This window comes from Actinia tenebrosa, unplaced genomic scaffold (genome assembly GCF_029948245.1).
Source record: "Actinia tenebrosa isolate PJP-AT-01 unplaced genomic scaffold, QUT_ActTen_1.0 PGA_scaffold1__47_contigs__length_23844297, whole genome shotgun sequence".
Taxonomy (NCBI): Eukaryota; Metazoa; Cnidaria; class Anthozoa; order Actiniaria; family Actiniidae; genus Actinia; species Actinia tenebrosa.
The window spans coordinates 18882324-18907148 of NW_028292578.1; the positions used below are offsets into that span (position 1 = coordinate 18882324).

At 38.0% G+C, this 24825-nt stretch overlaps 4 protein-coding genes across 5 annotated transcripts; 1 reads left to right on the forward strand and 3 right to left on the reverse strand.

Moving 5' to 3' along the window:
• The first annotated feature begins 1752 nt into the window (after positions 1–1752).
• On the forward strand, positions 1753–13894 carry LOC116293962 (uncharacterized). Of its 2 annotated transcripts, none has more exons than XM_089032895.1 (4): positions 1753–1965; positions 11389–11535; positions 11887–11997; positions 12725–13894. In XM_089032895.1, exons 1-4 carry the CDS (start codon positions 1893–1895, stop codon positions 12940–12942), a joined length of 549 nt encoding a protein of 182 aa, XP_088889021.1. In that variant the 5' UTR covers positions 1753–1892; the 3' UTR covers positions 12943–13894. The 2 variants fall into 2 exon arrangements, with proteins under 2 accessions (XP_088889021.1, XP_031557324.1); XM_031701464.2 differs by having other exon boundaries at positions 1769–1965; positions 11884–11997.
• Positions 12685–15687, reverse strand: LOC116293982 (zinc finger matrin-type protein 5). The gene is made up of 4 exons (XM_089032896.1): positions 15495–15687; positions 15322–15384; positions 15094–15159; positions 12685–14768 (listed from the first exon to the last, which is right to left on the reverse strand). Exons 1-4 carry the CDS (start codon positions 15619–15621, stop codon positions 14539–14541), a joined length of 486 nt encoding a protein of 161 aa, XP_088889022.1. The 5' UTR covers positions 15622–15687; the 3' UTR covers positions 12685–14538.
• Positions 15688–15744: 57 nt separating this feature from the next.
• On the reverse strand, positions 15745–17790 carry LOC116293960 (uncharacterized). Its single transcript, XM_031701462.1, has one exon. It carries the CDS (start codon positions 17633–17635, stop codon positions 16673–16675), a length of 963 nt encoding a protein of 320 aa, XP_031557322.1. The 5' UTR covers positions 17636–17790; the 3' UTR covers positions 15745–16672.
• Positions 17791–21706: 3916 nt separating this feature from the next.
• LOC116293961 (beta-1 adrenergic receptor-like) lies at positions 21707–24393 on the reverse strand. Its single transcript, XM_031701463.2, has one exon. The coding sequence runs from the start codon at positions 23318–23320 to the stop codon at positions 22367–22369; it is 954 nt and encodes a 317-aa protein (XP_031557323.1). The 5' UTR covers positions 23321–24393; the 3' UTR covers positions 21707–22366.
• Between the last annotated feature and the right edge of the window lie 432 nt (positions 24394–24825).

The window sequence follows — 24825 nt, forward strand, 5'->3', positions numbered from 1 at the left end:
GTTAAGCATTAGCATTCCTTGAGTTGGAAATAAGGAAGATGAAAAGCGTAGTACAATCAGTGTCTTTTATGACAGAGAACAACATTTAACAATGCCTCAAAATTTGACTTCTCTTCCCTATAACTATACACTAAACACAGGTCGTCTCCGGCCATTGTGCATGCCGGATTGATCCACGTTTCTGTTATTAGATAAAGTGCTAGGCAAAATGTAGGGCCTGCGTTTCTGTCCGCCATAATACAAATAATAATGTCTATTTCAAGACAAACATGCATGACTTTTAAAACCATTGCAGTTTTAGGTTCTAACGAAATCAGTTATTTTCACTGACGTCATAATATTCTTCCAGAAAATTCTCTTCAAAATCCAAATAAAGTTTTTTAGTTCGTCACGATAGGAGGTCGAAGTCAGACAGCGTTATTCTATTTTAGCCTTTTTTCGTTAATATACAGCTAAAAATTACTCCGATTGTTTGTCTTGTCTTATGGCCAGTTTGTTGCTTACCCTCCTGGTTGCGCTGCTTTGGGGCTGATGCAACGGGCCTACATGGCATGTATAGATCATAATTTATATCTTTATACTTAGCATCTTCCTATGTAACACGCGCAATATAAGAATTAAATTATCAGTTATCAAATATTATCTGTAACCATTCCAAGGACTTAATTTTGAGTAAGCAGGAACAATGGAATGGACTCGTGAGTGATAACCCTTTTTTGTTTGAAGAATTACAACAGATTCTTGAACGCTTTTAAGGAATTAGAGTGAAGAAGATTATTTTTAATACTCACTTAAGCGCCTTGCTGAGCAAGTCATTCTAAATCAATCTATAAATGAAGAGCCCAGAAATATTTGACATTTCACGAAGGTTTGAAAAGCAAAAAAAAAAAACGAGTAGCATCGCAAATCTCTTGGATGGAAAAATGTTGCTAGATTGGTCTCCGCTATCCAGTCTTGCATTTGGTCTACTTCAACTAACTCCCAAGCTGAGTTCTGAAGATTTTTTTCGTGGGGAGGGGGGAAAATGCTGGCTTTTTTTTTTTTTTTTTTTCTAGAGTGTATCAAAATAGCAGTTCCTAGTGAAGTGTGCGTCGTACGCCGGATAGAATCGTCAAAGGTATTGGTGCTAAGAGCAAAGCTGTCATTTCTTTTGTAACTTCTGTTTCTTCATTGAATGAGCTTGCTCACAATCTCTGGCTTATTGAGTATTTTATTTTGAACCAGAGCTCCGATGTAAAGGAGTAGTGAAAGCGTTTCTTGATCCGTGGGCTGATTTTGCTCCTTACGTATAACACGTGTCTTGAACGATTGATCTGTTATTCGATTAGACATTTATGTTGTAGTAGGATTCGTAAGCGCTGTGTTAGATCTTCAGATTTAAACCAAGCAGTGTTGTTAATTTAATGCGGTCCCATGCAAAATGTATTCTACTATTTCACACAAGAGCCAACCTCCAAAGCAGGAGATATCTTGTATAAAAAACTAGGAGACGGCTGGATATCGCGCACCTATATTGAACATCCCAACAAATTGCGCTGAACAAGTTACTAACATAACGAGCAAAGGTATCCGAAACAGAAATCTAGAAAACTATTCCATAATTGGTAAGCTGCATATTCATATATGTACGTATATAGAGCGAACAGCTAAATAGGGTGGATTCCGCTTTCGATTATTCTTGGAATTTGATAACAAACTGTCTAGTTATGACCCTTACTTAGGATGGTCGTGGGTCTTGGATTGGGTTATGGGTTGGCTTACATACCAACAGCGCATTACTAAATAGTCCCGCCTTTATAAAGCGACTGGTCGTAACCCTACCTCCTCATATTGAACCAGTCTTCGTAGATATTACAACAGAGAAACAGTGTCAACCAACAAATCGTTCAAGGATGTCTGCGACAAAGCAGATGTTCGCTTGTGTAGTGTTTCTGGTTTTCGCAACAGCGATAACAGTTACGGGAGGTAAGTTTGTGCAAAATTTTTATTTATTGGACGTTTTAGGCTGTCTAAAGAAGCCACGGAACCGCGAAGGATTGTTCACCATGAATGAAGGAAAATATGAGTTTTTGGAAAAGGGTTTTCGAGAATTTTTGCACTGAAGATTTTTGGTAAATAACTTTTTTCTCTCAAGGCGTTCGTTTTAAATAACATGATTCCTTTACGCATATCTATTGGAGTTTAGTGTCAAATGATTCAATCGACAAGATAATCCACAAGGAATTTAGATTTAGAACTAAATCATTTTTAATGTACTAAGAAAGTGGTTTCGATAACAAGATGCGTAAATTCTGCCAAACGCGGTGCAATACATGGGAGTTTCTTGCAAGGTCTGTGCTAGGGCGTCGAAAGTTCAGATAGCGTGGTACGTCCAGAGTCTTGGGGCATCTAGAGAACGCTTTGCGTGAGACCTGGAGTTTAACATCGAACCTCCTTCCGGAAAAACCTATTCATTAAATCATCGACATGGTATCTCCTCTCATCTGGTGCCGGGTATTCTAATACAGGGTTCGTGCTACTCCTTGAAATCCTTGAAAAGTCCTTGAATTGAAAACACGTTTTTAAGGGCACTTGAAAAGCTCTTCAAAATAGGGGAAAACGCCAAAACTCCTGGAATACTCCTTGAATTGAATGCAAACTTAATGCTATTTCTAACTTTCCTTTTGAAATAAATAACGATTAAAATTGATTGAAGAGTTTTCGTATATTTTGTAAATAGCCTAGCTGAATATCTGGGTACTTCTGGTAAGAATGCGTATATTAAAGATCTATTTATCTCAGCTAGTGGCCCCGGCTGACTTAGCTGCACTGTAACATTGAATCAATGTTTAAACCATTTTCTAATACAAAAAACTTTGTCCTTGAAAATCGAATTTTTGTGCTTGAAAAGTGCTTAAAAAGTCCTTGAATTTCGTAACGAAAATGTAGCACGAACCCTGCTAATATCTATCTGTATAAACCCGCTTCAGGGATAAAACTCAAGCTTACAAGTGAAACAGGAAGGCTAATTGCTCACAGGCTCAGGATGGCTTAAAATCTTACGAGAGTATATCGATTGGAACTCGCGAGTCAATCATATACGTGGACAGTCGTTAAGTCATGTAAAAGTGTCTCACATCTCTACGCATGTCCAAAACGCTCTTAGAAAGTACAAATTCTTTATTATCAATCAAAGACTTTTCTGGATTCGGACGAGAGGTAATAATAAGTATGAATATCACTGAATGAATATTTCTAAAAGAATACTTTTTGGTACTTCAAATTTTGACGGGATTTTTCTAGACGTGCTTCTAATGAATAAGAAGCCATTTTAGCTCTCTGATTAGTATCGTTTAAGTCAATAAACAGCCGCGGCGATAACATTGCAAGGTATTTAGTTAACGAGATCTAGCTCATTATTCTCCCATAGTCTCGCTTGTTACGTCATTTTCCCCCACAATCCTTTAAGTAGTACATCGATTCTTACTGCATAGAGCAAAAACAATACATTGTCATTGCTTATGAGGGGACTCGGAAACATTGACGTATGATAATCGATATATGTTCGTGAGCGCCGACGACTAGTCTCGGAATTGAAATATCTTCATTATATAAAACCGAAATCTAAAGTTAGCTACGTAGTATATAACAAGTAACTAGTTCCTAGTCTGGTGCCAAATAATTCTACAATTCATTTTCTTTAAACACAAGAACAAATATAATATTTATTGATGTAGATTACGCGCAACCATGATCTATATAGCTTGTTCTAGTTGTACAGAGAGTGTCTGCCACGCTACTGTGTTTTGTATGTCGAGCGTTTCATACGGGGAAAAATTTCAAGGAAAAAGCAATTGAATTTTTAAATTTCCCGAATATTGCGCGCGTGCCAAGATCTTATATCTAGGTTTTTCCAGTTACTGAAAAAACTTTGTTTGACTACTCTCGGTGTTGAGAGAGTATATAGAAATACATACTGTGATACGCAAGCCAACTCGGTCATCAGGGTCGGTTTCCTGCTGTCAAATACCGAATGTAACTGCTTTTTCAGACGAGCTGGGGCACGAGCAAACGCCTACTATTTCCATCTTGCATAAACTTGGGTAGTTATTTCATTGATCAAATGTCTGTTTGATTCAACCGCATGAAACTGGGTTTTTTTTACATAGAGGTTATATAACCTAAGAAAACACTTTGCCCAAGGTTTTGAGTATACGGACCGAGGCCGTTAAGCTAAGGTCCGTTTTCAAAGCGAAAAGTACATTTTTATATCCCAGAACCGACTTTAGGAAGGAAAAAAACACACATACTTTTTCCCATTTACTTTTCCACTTCTTTTGCACTTTGTTTTGTTGTTTAGTTATCCGTTATACCGATGATACCAGACAACGTCGTTGATAAAGACGGAGAACATACCGTCTGCTTCAACAGCAAATCAACATTTTTAAAAGGATACTGAGTCGGATAAGCCGAAGACAAATCGTGTAGTTGACTATGTCTTTATCACCGAGTAGAAGTGCCACGATGACCACTAGAATCTCATTTGCCTGTTTGTCTTAGTGAGTAAATTAACTGTAATATAATTAGAATGTCAGTTTTCTTCCCAGAAACGAACACTTGATGTAATCAGTTAACGTTGTCTGTTTGGAGGTTTAATTTATTTTAAACAGAAACAAACCAGAGTTAGTGAGTCTGGGATGGGTTACTTGCATGTGCTGTTGGCATCTAGATCGCATGCATCGATTGTGAACAGACAAATGGAAGAATGGATGGATGGACAGATCTACGATCCTGGACAAAGGTATTGGGACAGCAACATAAATTACATGAAATTGTTATCTCCCCCCCCCCCCCCCCCCCGAATTTAATGTTGGGGCAAACGGGGCGTTTGCGATGATGTGTGGTTTGACCAACATTGAGTTGGGGGAGGGGGGGCGAGCTTCATAGAGATGAAATGGCGTATAAACATTGAGAAATTATGGATATTAAGACAATATTAAAAAATTTAGCGTTGACTTTTCAAGTGTCCCAATGACTTTTGTCCAGGATTGTAGCTATAGATTGATAGATGTATAGAATGACGGACGCAGGATTGACGCATACAGAATAGATGAAGTGATATGTTACAATTCTGCACGTTGATTACTTCTGTCAGTTAAAATTGCCGCCCTTATTCACCCCTTCAGTGATAATCATCTCTGCAGGCCATAACCCCATCAGTATCAGACAACATAACTGCGCGTGCTAAAAACCTTGTAAAGCAAACAAATCGAGACATCCTGTTCGCTATTTTCTTTCTCATTGAAGTCCCTGATATTTAACGTGTTTAATTAATGTCGACTTATGCATTTTAAAATAATTGCTGAACAGGATCCATTTCTCTAGCTTGCGTAGCGGCGCATTTGGGCTGCTACGCGCAGGCTACCTTTTATTAGACTGCAGCCTGGAATCAGTACCGTGGCTTCGTACCTTAAAACCTTTATCGTTTTTCATCATTCGCGACTTATCACCCATAATGTTGGTCAGTTTTATAACATAGTAGTAGTGTGCATACCATATATCCGTGAAAACGTTAACTGACAAAATTGTACAAATTGGTTCAAAGTTTTGTAGGTCTACGGTCTACTGAGGTCTACTAGACTTAATAATAGCGCAGCGCAACCGTGACGTCATAAAAACGAAGACAAAGGCGAAATTCGGACAAACAAACTTACAAGTTTACTTTCAGCAGACAATTTTCACAGCCGATCGCAGTTGGTCTTAGTTTACATGGGTTATTATTGTAACTTTAAGTAAAAATAATAAAATCGGTTCGTATAATCCTCGTAGCGGTTAAACAGAATGCAATGTTTGTCCGAATCTTTAAGCTGTTTTTAGAATAAGTGCGCTGCGCTATTTGTACAAATCTTTGCCGGAAATTTCTTACAAACTTTTTCACGGATATATGGTATGTACTCTAACATTACCTAAACAAAACACGACTAATTTGGTCGTAGAAAGAAAAAAAAAGATCAAACAGGAAAGTAATAGCGAGATTTTTTCCTCAAACACTTATCATACAATACGATCCACGAACAGTTGGGTAGTGGCTCCCTGTAGGATAAAGAATTTCTTCCATTCTGTACGAGACTCTTGAATGGGCTACCCTGTGGCTTGAGGTCCATTTGCAGCTCAATCTAGGTTTTAAATTCGCGGTTGGAAAACGTAGACTTGCATGTCCTTATGAATGGAAGGGTCGGTTTTCTGCGGGACAAGTCTGTACGGAAGTTATAAGAATGCAACAATTACAAACGCGCTGAGAGCTGTACATTTTTAAACGTTATTCACGACGGGCAAGCGCAAGTGTTTGTTTCTCGACTATTAATGAGCATGAGAGTGCAAACCATATATATCAATGAAATAGCATAGACAATAAATAGCACTAAACACTCCCCTTTTTTTACAATTCTTTCGTTGGTTTCGTTTCCATTTCACGGAAATATGATTTGCACTATTGGTCATTATCCAGAAAATAATATATGTTCAGGGTAATAATAGAGAGAGCTAATGAAAGTTACTTTATCATGACGGGTGTCCTGAGATGTACATGTAGATAAAATAAAGAAGTAAATTCTTTATTACCAAGAAGGCCTTTAGCTCAGACACCCTTTGTGCTAAGAAATTCCGGCGTGACGCGTAGGAAAGAATAGCCTGCCTGCCTCCGAACGTTTACTCGTAAAGTTATGACAGAAAATTCCGGATGCAGCGCAGGCTAAGGAAAGAACGACTCTCAAAAAAAAAACGGCGACTAAGCCTCCTTAAAATACTCTGTTGCTCATGGCTAGCCTAGATTTTGTGTAGAATATTCATGTGTTCCAGTGAAGGTCCGTGGAATTTCAAAGTGTTTGTATTGTTGAAGTTGTGCATTCTTTACTTTGCCGTTGGTATTTGTGAATATTCAGACGCTGTAGAAGACAGTTCGAAAATGGCCTATTTAACCACTAACAGAACCAGTGTCCGGTGTGCTTACATTCCGGTTTCTAGTTCAGAATAAAAATTTCAGAAACTCAGAGTAGAATCTTTAGTTTTTCCAAATAATTTTGTAACATAGCATGCTCATATTTAATCTTGTAAAGAAGTCCGATTATCTTTTGGCTGAAAGTGAAAGAGCTCAGTGTTCATTCAAAAATTCAACCAACAATTTTCAAGAAAAAGTTTCAGTATGGAATACTCTGATTGACGATTTTGGAAACTTTCATTAATTTTTTAGGGTTTTTTAATTAAATAAGGGGATAAAACATGGCATTCTATATATTGACCTTCTAGATTCTACTTCTACTGTCAACTCCATTGACGGTCCAGTCATCAGTTATTACTGCTACAGCCCTTCTGTTGGATTAATCGAGTTTAATCAATTCATTTCGTCGCGCGTATTGACTGGCCGGGCAAGCCAAAAGTATTTCCAAGTCGTTATAAATATCATGGTCGCTCAGGCGTTGACTAAACGGAGCGGTGGATTTCGAGGGGTTTGTAAGACTGACATTCGACTGTTCAATACTTAGGCAACGTTCCGCGATACATTAGATTTCTCAAGTCGTTGTAGATATCATGGTCACTAAGGCGTTGACTAAACGGAGTGGTGGATTTCGAGGGGTTTGTAAGACTAAACTTCAACTGTCCAATATTTAGGCAACGTTCCGCGATACATAGATTTTTCACTCCCTCATGAGGACTTGGATGGATTTGAAAAGAACCACTGAGGACGTAAAGAAAAACCGTCCTGGCAGTGACCACCCTTAGTGCCTACACTCATACTAACCATCTCTCATGTTTGTAAATTGTATAAAAAGCGATCTGACATTTACAATGTAAAGCGCCTTTGATTATATCCATATACTGAGAAAGTGCGCTTTATAAATGTTACGTTTTTGGTCGTTTGATTTTGGCAGTAGTTTCCTTTGATTCTTTAGGAAGCATTTGCGGCAATATTCCAGCTCAATCATCAAATTTAATTGCATTGGTCAGGTTCGCTAGGTTAGCTTTTTAATTAATATAATTGAGATATAACCAATCTAATATTATCTGACCTGCAAAGTGACCGTCAAATCTTAAAGATAAAGTCATCAGACTCTGTCGCAACTTCAGAAAATCGCTGATAAGAACTTTTCAAAATATATAGGCAAAAGTAAGAGCCTGTTAAAAGTTTTGAACTTTTTCGACAAGTGTCATCTTCAGAAATGCCGAGTTCGAGTACGGTATTTTAAAAGATTTTTTAAAGTAAAGAAATGGGCAGTCTTCAGTCAAAACTTTTACACGCACTCTTTTTCGTGTTCTTGCCGACTGCGCGGAGGAAAAAAATTGTTGCAACATAACTTTTTAGGACTCGCGCAAAATTATATTCTTCGCGGCCATTATGGATGACTTATCTATACAATTGATGTGATACAATTTATTTTCATATCTTCGAATACTGGGGCCCGTTTTATTATGCGCCACTGATCTAACAGGGTTCGTGCTACATTTTCGTTACAAAATTCAAGGACTTTTTAAGCACTTTTCAAGCACAAAAATTCGATTTTCAAGGACTAGGTTTTTTGCATTAGAACGTGGTTTAAACATTGATTGAATGTTACAGTGCAGCTAATTCAGCCGGGGCCACTAGCTTAGATAAATAGATCTTTAATTTACGCATTCTTACCAAAAGTACCAAGATATTCAGCTAGGCTATTTACAAAATATACGAAAACTCTTCAATCAATTTTAATCGTTATTTATTTCAAAAGGAAAGTTAGAAATAGCATTAAGTTTGCATTCAATTCAAGAAGTATTCCAGGAGTTTTGGCGTTTTTCCCTATTTTGAAGAGCTTTTCAAGTGCCCTTAAAAACGTGTTTTCAATTCAAGAACTTTTCAAGGATTTCAAGGAGTAGCACGAACCCTGTAACAAGACTATAAGACAGTAGACCTGTGCGAATGCAAACAGATGTAAGCACTGGGAAATCATCATCATTCTTTAAGGAAACTGAATACAGTGTATTTCAGAGTAGCTTTTTTCATACCCGGTAATTCAGGTCTTGCCTCGTGATCTCGAATGGGCAATAATCAAACGCTAAAAACAAATTGGCACTACGTGAAAGAATGACCAAAAGCCCTTATTTTGAGGCGAAAATCTTAATCATGTAGGCAACTTGAGGTTGCGATAACATAAAGGCTGCTTTATATCCAAGCAGTATCATATCGTCTTTAATAATGACCTCATTGATCAGATCAGCCGATTTTTTGTTATCTTACGAATTATCAAGAGTTTGTAATTCTCTCTCAAGACAGGACCTATTTCAAACGTATCAATGAGTCTATCTTTCTTTTCTAGTAATCGGAGTGACTTGGTTTAGTTTAGAGATTCAAGTGATCTTAGCTTGTTAAAAATCGGCGGCTCAGTATATGTGCCTAAGGGCTCACACGGTATTAACAAACAGTGAAGTAAATAAAAGATTATAAAAGTCTAAAGGAAAGCAATTTCCTGAGAGCGTCGCTTGGCGGAAATCAAAATGAACTTTGCGCTTCCCACGTGACCTTGTACTCGCGACTCGTCCTGCGCATGACCATAGACCAAAAGTTGCGGTTCACTCAAATTTGTTTAAAACACATCTTTAACAGTTAAAACCTTTTTGAACAGATTTATAAGTCACAAGCGAACAGCGGAGAAAAGAAAGCTATAGGAAGGTGCAATCTTTCTATAGCCAAACTTTCACCATATGTTATACTTCGTTGAAAAGACTTCAGGAAATGGGAAACCATTTGACTATGCGGGCGTCAGTGACAACTGCGTTGGCGTACTGCTGCTCGGAGCCGCGAATAAACCGCAGAGATTGTGCAATTTTACACAAAAGTATGAGTAGCAAAGCGCATTCTGCTGGAGCGTATTTGTTGAGTATATCGCCAGACTTGTAATCATCGCTTATTCTTCTGCCGTGACACACGAGTTTTCAGTTCTTGATTGGATTTTAAACGCTTTTATGTCTTATAAGTTAGCAATGAGTTACGAGATCAGTTAGCCAATAGAACGCGAATTATTTGGATTCATTTACGTAGTCTGTAGTTATATACTTTATAGTTCCTAGAGAAACATTAACTATGCTTTTCTATATTATTTTTCATAATTAAGAATCCAAAATCAAAAAAAAAAAAAAAAAAAAAAAAAAAAAACGCAATTATTTTACTCATCCAGATAAGATTTTTAAAGTTTGATGCTTTGCGTGTTGCTGTGTTTCGATCAGTTGGTAAACGTCTTACAATCTCGATCATTATCTGCTACAAATGGTGGTCCAAGACTGACCAACATGTGCTGTCAGCCAGAAAGAATTCTATTAATAAACTTAGGCGTTTGTTTTCCCATTTGAGACCACGTGTCATTCCTTTGAAAATGTTGCATTTGCGTCCGAACACTCAAGGTACACAGGTCTATCGAGGCCGCTTGGTGCGGCGCGCACGCCTTGGTGCGTGGACTGGGTGAATTACAGCCATTCTCAATCACACGCGCCCTCTTGTGATTTTTTCTGTCGCGACGAAGAAGGTTTTGGTGGACGTCAATCACAAGGCGTTTCCATAACATTGTCGGAAAACACAAAGCTATAAGGGCACGTGTCTAGAATGTCATGGAAACCTCTTGATTGACGTCCACGAAAAGCTTCTTCGTCGCGACAGAAACAATCGCTAGAGGGCGCGTGTGATTGAGAATGGCTGTAAAGAATATAAATTGCCTTCACGTCCGTAAGAAAAGTTTCGTGCACATGCGACTCGTATAGGCTTCCTAAGTGTAGGGAATAATGATAATAATAAAAATGATGATGATGATGATGACGATAATAATAATAATGGGGTTCTTGTATAACGCATTTCACATTGACTCAATGCGCTTTACAAAGTAAAGGCCTACAGTCTTTTTCTGGGTACTAAGACCCTGTCGTTAGAGCAGACACCTATGAACAAAAAAGCATTGAACAGTTTGGATTTTCGCCACTGCGATTGACCAGAATCATAAGATAGTTCATGCCGAGCGATAAGTTTCCCTCCGATGAAATAACAAAAGACATGGTGGACATGTAGGATACTATAGTTGTGGAACACAGGCTTACCATCCCGAGAGGAAAAAAATGGTTGGCATTGCATTGCATTGTGAAGCTGTCTTAGGGGACATATTTCCAAGATGGTGTCTATCGTCCCCTAAAACAGTTCCACAATGCACTGCAATTCCAATTCGACCCTGTTTTTACTCGAGCTCAGGGAACGGCCAATATAAACTCGAAAATGGTTTGTCCAGCCAAGATGGCGGTTACAGAAACCAGCATTGGGAAATACAGAATAATAATAATAATTTTAAAAAATCACGAATAAATAATTGATAATATATTGTTGGCATTTTTTGTTTCCAGAACCTTGTGAAGACAAGCCATCGTGGGCAAAAGAATGTGTCAAGATGAAGAAAAATTTTGGTGAACGAATATGTTTATCGAAAAATACTCGCATCAGATTAGTAGCTCAAACTAAATGCAGAGGAACCTGTGGATTATGTCCAGAAGGTAACGATAAATTAGCCTCCATTGTGGCCTAAAGAGATGGGGCTGGGGGGAGGGGTGGGGATTAGGGGAAATAGGAAGAGTCCCCTTCCCGCATCCGCCCCACCCCCAACTATTTTGGGTTGCAACCCAGGCTATAATAAATAGCCAATATTCAAAAAGCAGGTTGGGTTTCTCAAAGGAGGGGAGGAGGGGTATCAGAGAAAAACCTTGGATAAAGGGAGAGACCTAACAAACTCTACCCACATGTAATGCCCTGTATGGGAATAAAACAATATTCGTTTGCTCTACTAGTAGTGGATTACTGGGGTTTGTTGTCGGTATATTTACACATGACTTGAATGTTATCAGAAGGAGGTTCCAGAAGAGCACATGCTCCACCTATCAAGTGCAGCCGTACTCTCTATGGATGTTGCTGGGATAGAGTGAGTAGGGCTACTGGACCACGTGGCCAAGGATGCCCACGTAAGTAAACACACTGTCATTTTACCCCCCTCATTTACCCCTTCAGAACAAAAATGACTTGCACCATGGTGGACTCAGTTTGCAATATAAGCTATTCTCGGGTTGAAAAAAAAAACTGGGTTGAGTTGGCACTGTAGTACATCTTGACATTGTTTAGGGGATGGAATAGCTGCCATCAAATATGCCCCCACAATGCATTGCAATGCCCATTCGGCCCAGTTTTTCCTCAACATCCAAATGGCTAATAGTGGACTGATGTCGTTTCCCATTTTGAGCAGGAGGAGAGAGGGTGGGGTTCAGATACCAAATGGCCCTTGACACACCCTAGTTTTCAATTCAAATAGACCAAATTATTTATGTTTACCCATTTCAGACCACATGTCATTCCTTAGGGAATAAGATTTTTTTTTTGAGTTTCATTCATATATCCATATGTCTTCCCATGCACAATTCTTAAACAAAGTAATGATACTCTTGGGAAAGACATGTGGTCTGAAATAGGTAAACTTTGCATCTAGACTAATTAGTTGTATTCACTAGACTGTGAGCAGTCCCTCTATTTCCTTTGGTCACTATCTGTCTGTCCATGTTGATTTGCCAAGGAAGATTGGTTACAAGTCAAAAGTCCCTAGGGGAGGGGGCTGGGGAGGGAAGGACAAAAGGAAAAAACATTCGGCAGCAATCCTCCACTTAATATTCATGTAACATTTATTTTTACTTTCAAAAGCTTGTCTAAACCGACATCACTCAGTGTGCAGACTCTTTCGTTGGATGTGTGCCAATGACAGGCCCAATTCAGATTACATCAAAATGAACTGTCCAGTCAGTTGTGGGTATTGTAACCCCAAAACATACCTCTCCACAGGAAAAGAGGAGAGTCTACAAGCTATGTTGGCAAGAATGTCATGGAAAGAATACAGAGAAAGGAAGTTAAGGAGAGGCTGAGCCAAAAACACTACTGAAACTACTATTTGTCTTCACCTATAAAGACCTTACTTAGTATCAGGTGCCCTGGGTGTCAGGTTTTTAAGATCCTAATAACCCTTCATTTGCCTGAGAAGTCTGTTTTGACATGCTTATGACCTTACTTGCACACTCTTTCTTTGGTATTCCAGCCTTTGCATCTGGTTTAGGTTAGGATAACATTCAAAGGCATATTACTTCCTTAGGAGGGAAAGGTTCCTTTCGCAATAACGCATAAATGAAACCAGATGTGAAGGCTCAATACAAAGGTAAAAGAAAGAGTGCAGATAAACTTCAAAACAGATAGCCTAAGGAAGAGTACAATGATAGCCTTGTGTGTAAGATTAACATGAACTAACAAAGATTGTTACATTGGAAAACTACTGCATAGCAAAATGACAAACCAGCAAAGCTCTACTGGGAGGTGGAATATGTAGGAGTATATATATTTATATATATGACTTAGATTTTGAAGAGATGTATTTGTTTCTGACAACATTTTTTGGAGAAATAAGAGTTTATTAGGAGGGGAATAAAATCCCCTATCAGAGTAGATAGCGGGGTGAGGAAAACACCCTGAAAAAACATATCACTTACTGTACAACCAAGAAAAAATCTCCTTGATGCATGAGAGGAATAATATAATGATTAACAACACTAAAAGCAAAGGATTTTGGAACTGAAATAGAATAATCTATTTCAGGGAAAATAAATTTTAATTTTTATATACCACAGTGAAAAATGCTCATTAAATGTTCACTGTACATTAAAAAAATGGTAGACAAATTTTAGAAAAGCCATATTATAGGGCTTTGGTTTGCAGTCCAAGAGCTCAATTGTCTTATCTCATTTAGTTTCTTTAATCACTATTAGTCAATTATTATTTGTACATAAACCTATATGCATGGAAATAAAATAAAGTTGTTTTAAAATTGTTGAGACAAAAGAAGTGGCAGTATTAGCTTGATGTCGATAAAAACCTTTCTAGGTAAAAACCTTTCTCAGAGTAAAATAACTGTCCCCACTCTACCCAAGAGAGGTCAGAATAGCCCTCAATTGCAACAAGTACTGGCCTGAAGATATAGACAAAAAATTTTCTCATAGAGTAGAGTAGCTATCCCCACCCTACCCTAAAGAGGTCAGGATAGCTCCTAACAAGTACTGGCCTGAAGATATAGACAAAAACCTTTCTCATAGAGTAGAATAACTATCCCCACCCTACACTAGAGGGTTCAGAATAGCTCCTAACAAGTACTGGCCTTAAGATATAGAAAAAACCTTTCTCATAGAGTGGAGTAACTATCCCAACCCTACCCTAGAGAGGTCAGAATAGCTTCCAACAAGTACTGATCTGAAGATTTAGACAAAAACCTTTCTCATAGAGTAGAGTAACTATCCCAACCCTACCCTAGGGAGGTTTGAATAGCCCCTGACAAGTACTGGCCTAAAGATAGAAGAAAGCCTTTCTTATAGAGTAGAGTAACTATCGCCACCCTACCCTAGAGAGGTCAGAATAGTCCCCAACAAGTACTGGCCTGATGATAGATAAAAACCATTCTCACAGAGTAGGTTGAGAAACTATCCCCACTCTACCCTAGAGTGGTAGGAATAGCCCCCAGGGGGTGGGGGTCTGAGAGAAGGGGGTAAGACACTCACATGGGGAAGTCCAGCAGGAAGGGTATTCTCTTCTTCAGTTTCCAAACTTGCTTTATCTTTTTCTTCCATCTTTTTTCTGCGTTTTCTCCACTTTGTTAGCCAATCTTCTATTGATGGTTCATCTTTTTCCTTTCCTTGCTTTGCAGCTTCAGCTGATAGAAAATTGATCCTTGATTACTTGATATCATTTATTTCCAGTCTTGTGCAGCATGTTCATCAACAGAATAATTTATAAGTTTTCAATAGTATTCTTTCTGGCTGACAACACATGTATGGTGGACAGTGTTCAAACTTGCCACTAAATCCCACAGGAGATAATTTAATAATATGCAAGAGTATAAATTAACAAGTAATCTGTAATTAACTGATAATTAGTTGTCCAAATGGGCAAGATGAATATTGAACTTGGTGACTAACTGCCTAGTGTGCAGTGAGGGCAAGACACAGTGCATATTCATATTTACAAAATCATCTTACCTTGAGCAAGTAGCAACTGTGGGTTGGTGTGCGAGTATCTGCAATTGGTCCCAAAATTACATGTTCCTGAAAAATACATGTCAGTTATAAGTTATCAGTTACATGCACTTAGCACTCATGCTTAGAACTAAGGTAATTGTCATTGGACTCTAGCACTGGCTCTAGCCCTTTGACAAATGGTGTCCAAATTCATACTACTTTTATGCTTACAGTCAAGATAAACTTTACCTGTCTGGAAAAAGCGACGACATGGCTGCTTACTTGCTTCTTCAGCAAGCAGTTCTACAGGGTCTAATGTTCAGAAAGAGACAAAATATTTGTATAAATTGTAACACCAAAACTCCCCAAGTTGAAAGAGGATGACTCAAATCCCCTCAAATTAACTGACAATATTTATCCACCTTTAAAAGAATCGTAATGAAGCTTTCTATTTCGTTGGTGCTGAATTCCTTGCTCGTGTTTTTTACGGTTCTGCAGCGAGTAGGCAAATGATTTATCACAAAAATCACAATAATACCGTTTGCCCATCTTTATCAACTTTCTGCCGCCATCTTCCTTTTTGAACGGCCAGGAGCCTGGTTCAAATACCACAGGAAGCCCAACAGAGGAGTCGTTCACAACTAAAATAGACACAAGAAGTTTCTAGACAAGTCTACTGAACGATTTTATTACTAATAAATAATGATTCATAAATATCGAGTTTTAGCAATATACATACAGAAAAAACCGAGATTGGGCTGCCTGTGATTTTCCACTGAAGAACTTACTAGTATATTTAAGAAACATATTTTGAGCTTGTGCAATTCTACAAGTATAGACCTTGCAGTAGCTCAATTCGGAGAACAATGATGATAAGTTTCCAATTCTCATGGGATTGAAATTCTCTGGTTTTGTCATCCAAATTGAGCTGCTTTGACATTGCATGCAAGAGGTCTATACGACTACTAGATCACTATTAAATTATGAAATAACTGATTAAAAATCAATATATTTTTTGCTCAACCTTGTCCAATTATAATTGCATAATATTTTTCACCCCAAAAAAAGTAATCAAATTGAAACACTCACAATTCATGTTATTTAGAGGGTGTAGATGGGGTTTTGTTAAGTGTTATGGGTCCATTTTTTTACAGTTTAATGTTACTAAGGCCAAAAATCTAATGTCAAGTGTTATGCCTCCCCAGCCCCTTGCCTCTATCTTAACTCTCATTTAACCCCCTTGAATCTTGGCCCCTTTGGGAAAATTGTTTCACGAATCATATAAATGTACAGTTACACTCAGTTTTTAAGTGCCTGGCCTATTGTTTCCAAGGATTCTGCATTGGTAATAGGCCTAATTATTCCATTTATAGTTTTGAGTACATGTATTTTCCATGTAATAAACATTCTAGTTTACCAAACGCTTTCATTATTCCTGTTTAATCTTCTTTTTGATTTTAAACCATCTGATAAGAATGGTATACTTTTTTCTATCTCCTGGGAGACGATGACACACATGAAGATATAAATTATTCATGTGTATCTTGATAAGTTATCTACACCAACCAAACCAACACGAATACTCAATACAGATTCCAATTTAGGTGTCATTTTGTTTGTTCTCAGAAATTTCTCTCAGAAGTCCTAGATTTTTGATAGCTTGGTACTGGTCTGGTATTTCCATTAAGGCGTGGAGGGCAAAAGCAGCATCGGGGTATTTAGCGTTTGCAACAATATCATTAAACTCAATAAACTGAAAATTATCGAACTTTCTTTCGGATAAAAGTTCGTCGTATTCATGCATTCGATCCCAAGGGCCATCCCCGACTCCAACAACTAAGATAGAAATCGGGTAGTTCGATGCCTTTACGATGGCTTCTCTAGTCTTGAGGTCCTGGTCTTCCACGACCTGTCCGTCTGCAATTATTACTAGTATATAATAGGTTCTGTCTTTGCTTACAATTTCGATAGCCTTTTCGATGATTGGTGCAAAACTTGTCGGTCCACTGAGGGAAACTTTTCGTACGACTTCGTTATACGCTTCCAGGACGCTATCCAAACCCTTGCATGGCTGATCATTCGAGTTGAAGTTGAACACACTTTGGTCTTTGGTCTTTACGTCTCCAAATCCATATACTGGGATTAGATTATCTTCATCAAAAGGTTCTAAGGTTTTCCCTATAGTTTTTATTACAGTTTGATACGAGTTTAACTTCTTGGATGAGTTCTTGAAAATATGATGTAGAGATCTGCCATGGAAGCTCTTCCTCCCTTGCCATTCGTTACTCGCTGTAAAGTCCACTCCAATGATTAAATTACTTGTTTCAAGTCCTGCTGTTTTTATGGCTTTAGAAACTTCTAAGACCGAGAAAAACTTATCTTGAATGGCGTGGAAGTCTTCTTTAAGTCCCAGAGCTATCGATAGGCTAGAATCTTTGAATGTTCTTGATATTTTTTTATAACCTTTGTAAGCCTCGCGAGGACGTGTGAATACGACATACAGAAGAAATCCTACGACAGCTGTACTAAAAAACACGATTACATCCCAGGGAAAACGTAACATCGTTAATTTTTAGGGTTCTGGTGTTTAGGAAATACGTGTACTTGTGACTCGAGAGATTTTGAACCCCCAGTTTATGTTTGTGATCTTCAATTTGCTGCAAACAAAATGCACAAATTATACATTACATGTGTATAACCGCGACACGCCATTTGCCATTGTCCACGAAACCCAATCAAGTGCCACCGCTAACAATGCAAACAAATATTTTAAAATTATTTAAATATACAAATAGGTGGGCGTTTGAAAGATAGTAAAGATTCAAATCAATAAAGAAAAAGATTATGCTGTATGTGGACTATTATTATTTTTAATGCTAATACAGGAAAAATGTGTGTAAACTGTCATTTCTAAACACCCATTTTTTAAAACGAACAAAATTTCAAAAGAATAGGAAATTATCTGTTTACAGAAAATGAGATGTTATGCATGGAAGCATTTATGATCTATTTAATACTGACAAATATATCTATATCAGAAAGGGGAGGGGAGTCGGTACTGATGTTCGTCGAGGGTTTATTTGACAGTCCAATAACTGAAGTTTTTCTGCATGATCACGTCAATATATATTCAATATATGATCAATATATTAGATATTAAGTTTAAGCACAGGGTATTTTTGTTTCAGTGTTATTATGCCTATGGGTTGAAAACAAACACCAACATATTGATACAGCTAATAAAATACAAGCGGTCTTTTGAAGTGTTAAATGTAAATTTATACATTGGCAGGTGAGTCTGAAACCCTGTGCTTTGAAATATATTGTTTATTGGGCTTCCTATGCTTTTCCTTCGAAAATATCGCAATCCAAGTGTTACCATAGTTATTAGTTAACAATCTATTAACTATGGTGTTACCACGAATAAAGGCTACACTTATAAGAAAATAGAATTATAATGGAAGTTAAAAGTCAAATGCCTGTGTCCGATACCAGTCAAAACGCCCGTGAAATGCTCTGGGGTTCCGCCACGCGAGTGGTGATGGTCAACACCGGTCGCTATGAATGTCATAATTGGCCTTTTTAATTAACAAACACCCTACGCAAACCGTTTAAATTTCTTAACCTTTGTCTCAAAGTTTTAATCAATCGCATAACAGAAAGGCAAAAAATTATTAATTATATTTTTCTTTTGGCTGACCCAGACTTTTACATGAGTTTATTCAATCGCATGGTGGCAGAAATGCGATAATTAGATTCAAAATTTTTATCTTTCCTTTTGTTTTACCTCAACTTTTACATAAGTTTATTCAATCGCATGTCAAAAATTATATTAATATTTTAAATCTCTTCTTTTGGCCTCGCCTTCACACAACAAAGTTTAGCTATACTAGAGAAAATAATGAATTGGGGTTGACTTCCCGAAAGAAGTCCCAGACTAAACGAATGAGACTTAAATATCGCCTCAGTCTTAATATAGTTATAAATAATTCAGTCAATAAACTTGTCATATTTGATCCTATTGAGACCACTAGTGATATTAAATGCCATAGATATTTCACAACATCATGAAAAATTTAATTTTCAAGTCATTTATCGCTTTCTGGATGAAGGCCACCACTGAGATCTGAACTTGATCAACATCAACGCATATGGAAAAGAGAAAAGACTTCAAATTTATAGGCAAAAGTTCAATGGAAAACGCAAAGATCTTCTAGATTGTCTGTCATAGTATAGATAATTGGTAACAGAATTAATGCAGGAAAGCTGGGCGTAGCGCCGCACTCGCCTTGATCCCTGCTGTCTCGGGTTCCGGCGATTTTAGGAACTCACCATCACAAGGGAGTAGAGTTTATTAGGTCTCTCCCTTGATTGGAGGCCGGTTTTTGCCAGTTTCTCCAAATTTCCTCCCTCTGCAAAACCTAGCAAGCTAAATTCCAAGTCGATATGTGAATTAGGCGCCGTTCCCAAACCGTGCCCTCACGTAGATAAGATCAGAGGCAGGTTGTTTCAGTTCAGGGTCTCAATAAAAATTGAGGATTTTCCTCACCAATTTTTTTTCATCGGCCTTGGTGTGAATGAATGGGAAAGTTGGGATAAATAGTTTTTATAAAGACTCCAACGCCTAAATGCGAGACACAGTAGGAAATTTGCCTTTTATGACCACGCATCACCTAATATACATGTCTTGTGCTCCTGTGCATTGTGGCCTAGCTTAGTTAAAAACATCATACCTTTCACGAGGTTAATTAGGCATAGCAGTACATTGTGGGACTGTTTTAGAGGACGAAATCAGTGGACGCCAACTTGGAAATATGTCACCTAAAACAGTCCCACAACGCACTGCGATGCTAACTCGACCCAGTTTTTTGTGTGCTGTGTGCTCTCACAACGCTAGCGCCCCTGCCCAACCAATCAAAAAGCGAAACTTATGACAGTTCTTTTATAAGAAGTGTTAAATTTAATCGTACGACTCTGTTCTGATTTGGATATCTTTATTTGAGAGTGAACTTTTGTTTAATACCACCAACATAGCCGCGATGATATAATGTGAAGGCGAAAAATATCTAGGGGCAACGCCACCAAGCGCATTTGAGCAAAATATACGGGCAAGAGATATATGGGATACTCTAGTTTTAAGGACTGGGGGATTTCAATCAATTTTAGTATGCGTCGAAATGAAGTTATGATAATAGCGAAACAGCACAACATTAGATCAACACTCAAACCATATATTTCAAAATTATTCATTACGCAAAAAGAAATTAAATTTGTAAAATATTGGTCAAGAAATTGGCTATACACTTACGATGTTCCCGTGGGATGTCGTACGTGTGCGGCGCTCGGCATTATTACTCAATCCCATAGATAGCGGAGACACCCAACTTAGGATTAATGCTCTTCGCATTTTAAGAACAAGATGTAATTAGACGTCATGCATGGCCGGGACAACTTAAACAAGACATGTATTACCCAATCCCATAAACAGCGGAAAACGCCACTTAGGATTAATGTTCTTTGCATTTTAAGACTTTAAGACCACGATTTAATTAGACGTCATGCATGGACAACGTAGACAAGATATGTATTTTGTGACACGCAATATAATGGACTACTTCGACGATACGGCGGCCAACTTGCCAGGGGGCAAAACAAAGCAAAGATGAAGATTTTCGTGTTTTTTCTTCTTTTATGGATAAAGCTGATCGATGTGCTGTCTTAATTCACCTTTTGTTGAAATCTCTTGTGGTGAGCTGTTAATATCAATTGACGTCATATTTGCTCCCTGGACGTTCCATAGTGCCTTGCGATCCAAGATGGCGGCTGTATAGTCGAAGTAGTCCATTAGGCATACGTGGACAAATTAGACAAGAAAAGCTTAGAAAAGAAAAACCTAGAAAAATTGTTAATCGAAGTAAATTTCAATTAGGGGTCTAGTTTGGATCTTTCGACAGAAAATGCAGTTGTAAAATGTTGCAAGTACACTGTTAACGGGAAGGAAGGATGTCTACATGTGGAACCGAGAATGTCGTGTCACAGGAAAAATTCACTTTTGGAATTGCTCCACCGCCTCTCAATCCAAAAGAATGGAATCAACAGTATATATTAGACTGAGTTCTTTGGGTGTGTGTTGAGGTAGTGTGTGTGCTAGGATAATTAGGGTTACATAGGGGTGTCTTCAGGGTGTGTCGCGTAATGTGATACGAGCCAAATTCAATAAAGCCTTGTTTACACTAGCGTTGTAATCGCAATCGCAATCGTAAAGCAGAGTTAAAACTCAGCCTGAATCAAAAATTGTAGCTTTGAGCGCAGTCGTATAAGGTGCATCGTAGCAGCGTCGTAATCATAAGCTAGGATCAGGTTTTGTTTCCTTACGACTACAGTTACGATCACAGTCACTTTGCGATCGGGTGTGCACCAAGAAAACGTAACCGTAATCGTAAGGACTGAACAATCACTAAGCTCGTCACGATCATCATGATGATAAATATTTCGAAGCTGGCGGAAAATAACAAGGAAGCGAGGCTTAAGATTCTGCTTGCGTCGCATTGATTTACTTAGAGCGTAACTTGCGACCAAGATTACGATGCCTAAGTAAGTGTGAACAAGACTTAAGAGCCATGATCGAACTTCATTTCTTTAAAAAATGCCAATATTTTATTTTGTTTATTCTATTTCCAGTACAAATAACACTAACACTGAAAAGCTGAGAGCAAGATGGAAAGAAAACGTTTAACACTTTGCATACATAAGACCTACGGTCAAACACTGACAAAGTATTAAATAAACTACCTTACAACCTTGATTGAGCGTAAAACAGTGTGTGTGGAAAGCAGGGCAAAACTCACTAGCCTCTCTTGAACTGGCGTGAATATTCTTTTATGTTTTCATGTGAACACGAAGCTAGTCCGAGTCGAGTCGCTAGTCAGTCAAGAACAATAGTTACTAGAGAGTTTAAGACTCTCATTTACGGCAAACGTGAAACGTCAGTTGACCATTAAAAAATTCTTTAAAATTAGTGAAAAGGAATCGAAAAAATCTCCAAGTAGTAGGTAAACAAAAGAATACTTGTCTTTGTCGAGAAGGTTTGCAAAAGGTAAAGTGAAATGTAGGGAAACGATGAAAACGTGGTCACGTTTGCCGTTTTCGGGAAGGAAAAATGGGAATCTTAATCTGCCTACTGTTTCAAATTGGTCACCATGTTTCGATTCACTTCGGTGTATGAATGAAGACATAACGCAGGTTTTTAAGAAAAACTCAGATACCAACCAGGTTTGGAAAGCATTCATTGTTCTCAAATAGGCCCTACAGCAGACATCATGATGTTCACAATATTATCTCGTAACCCCATTGCGTGTCTGAAGGCCTTGCGGTATTTAGGAACCCTTAAAGCATATATGATAGGATTGATAAACGAGTTGGATATCACTATGAGTAATGATACTTCTAAGAACGTTCGAAGCCATGTCAACCTGGTACGATGCTTCCAAAAGTACTGAATATTCATGGTAATGTAGACGGGAAGAAAACTGAGCAGAAAAAATGCCATGAGAAGCTTTATTGCTGATGTGAGTTTGCGCTCTCGTTCAATGATGTTTCGAATCGATAACTGTCTGGCAACGTTAACTCTTCTTGGGTTAGTCTTCCACTGTTTGTTTTGTTTTTGTACTTGTTGTAGCATCTTGATGTATGTTAAGCTGAGGATACAGGCTGGTATAGTGATGTGAAGATGACTCGAAAGAAAGCAGCCCAAGTTTTTGGGTATTGCAACGAAGAATATTGTATTGATTACGAACGTGTAGGTCCAGATGACGATCAGAACTCCTTTTATGCGATATTTTGTTACTTTAGACGTGTACGAAAATGGTGACTTGACAGCCAGATAGCGGTCGAAAGCCATTACGACAACAGTGCCTACCCCACATACAACCGCTAGACCACTTGTAGCAGCGATCCCATTAACAACATTCTCACTCAGAAAAGAACCATAATAAAGAAAGAGCTCGTACGAAAACATACCATACCCGCCTACCGCTCCAACAATGAAGTCACAAAGAGCTAGATTGGTAACTAACAGTGAAGAATTGGTGCGCAGATTGCGGAAAGGGTTCTTGTAGATTGCTGTCACTAGCATTAGATTGCCTATAGCCGCTCCTGTCGCCAGGATAAAGGATATTATTGCAAATGGAAGAAAACGACTTGAAACCAGCTTTGCATTGGTTTCTGTTAAGTTCAGAGTCTCATTCATCAGTTTCTCTGTGTGCAGCGAGCAGAAAGATCGATACAAGTGGACAAGTTCGTTGATAAACTTCTAAATTAACTTCTATCGAGCAGACACCATTTGACGTGCCGCCGATGTAATGCAATGATTTTCTCCGGTGCAAAAATACGGAAATAAAGATCGCAACTCAATATCCATGTACGAGATAACAGCTATCCACTTGAATAAAGAATATTCTAGTCGACTTATTGCAGATAAACGAGAACTTAGACTCCTGAAAGTCGTTCCTATGAAAATCCCCTACTCCAAGCAACGGACGCGTTGATATCAAGCATGTATCATATGAAGAAGGCTTTGGATAAGACGCGATGGGGTTCAGGATCCTAGAAAAGTTATTCCAAATGAAGATTTTCATTAACGTTTTCAAACCGCAGCGAAAAATCCAGATAGCATTGGATTAGGATTGAGATAGCTGACACCTAATTCAGATCCTTGCAAAAGCGCCACACTTTTCAAAAACGTAGCGAGCAGTTTTGAAGCGAGTGTTAAAATCGCTCGAAGATGTTACATGTAGTTACCAAGAGATACTCATTAAACGAAGAGAAGCTTGAAGAAGATGTATATAACTAGCTTGAATCGTGCCATTCTTATGTTGATTGAGTAGGAGAAGCACTAACGTCCAAGTTTTGTGGGGGCTGTGATTGTTTCATTATTTTTGGTAGTCTTTTCTTATGAATTCACTTGTGTGTGTTCTGGTGTTTATCAAAGCGAAGAGCTACAGACTTAACACAAACTTAATAACCAAATGTGGGGGTGAGTAAAATACTGTATTTGCGAGATAGGAAAGAAATAGATTTCAGATGTCGGGCCGCCTGTCGTGAAGAAAAACCTATTTTCAGAACATCTGCTCTGTATGTAGTTGCCATCGTTGATTGATATCCCAAGCTACGCTATGGATGACTCATTTGATTTGAAAAGTATGAACTATCCATTGTAAAAATTAATTTCATTGGCAGGGATTATAGATAAAGTAATTGAGGATAGACGGCTCATTCAAATGAAAAAATAAAAAATCTAAATATCATGAATGAAAACATAAACTGTAGGGTATCACGTGGAAAAGTAACCCTTTAATTAAAAAAAGGTGCTTGAAAAACAGCTTTGATGAAAGTGGAAAAATATCAAAGAAAAAAAACCTAAAATGGAAAATTAAAAAATCCAATGAGTTTTTGAATTTATTGTGTTAGTTTTTGACATCTTATGTACTGTTAATGTTTAGGGCGATATTCTGACCCAGCATGAGCGAGTTTACAATGTATTCTAAAGTGGAAGCGAGAAAGTAATGGGAATTTAAACATGTTTTTTGCTAGCATGCGGCACTTTGTTTCTATTCATTCCCAGGAAGCACCTTATATAAACAAAGATTATAATTTTGAATATGAAAATACATCTCTCCTTGTGAGCTCTGTTGCACAGTTTTGAATAAAAATTTTTCCATCTTTCTCGAGTTTTGAATTTCAAAAATTAAAATA

Coding starts and splice junctions, on each gene's coding strand:
- LOC116293961 (XM_031701463.2), bottom strand. CDS start 23,320: ATGAATGAGACTCTGAACTTAACAGAAACCAATGCAAAGCTGGTTTCA.
- LOC116293960 (XM_031701462.1), bottom strand. CDS start 17,635: ATGTTACGTTTTCCCTGGGATGTAATCGTGTTTTTTAGTACAGCTGTC.
- LOC116293982 (XM_089032896.1), bottom strand. CDS start 15,621: ATGGGCAAACGGTATTATTGTGATTTTTGTGATAAATCATTTGCCTAC. Junction 15,385..15,494: donor TCATTACGATTCTTTTAAAG/GTGGATAAATAT, acceptor TCTGAACATTAG/ACCCTGTAGAACTGCTTGCT. Junction 15,160..15,321: donor TCGTCGCTTTTTCCAGACAG/GTAAAGTTTATC, acceptor TGTATTTTTCAG/GAACATGTAATTTTGGGACC.
- LOC116293962 (XM_031701464.2), top strand. CDS start 1,893: ATGTCTGCGACAAAGCAGATGTTCGCTTGTGTAGTGTTTCTGGTTTTC. Junction 1,966..11,388: donor AGCGATAACAGTTACGGGAG/GTAAGTTTGTGC, acceptor TTTTGTTTCCAG/AACCTTGTGAAGACAAGCCA. Junction 11,998..12,724: donor ACGTGGCCAAGGATGCCCAC/GTAAGTAAACAC, acceptor TACTTTCAAAAG/CTTGTCTAAACCGACATCAC.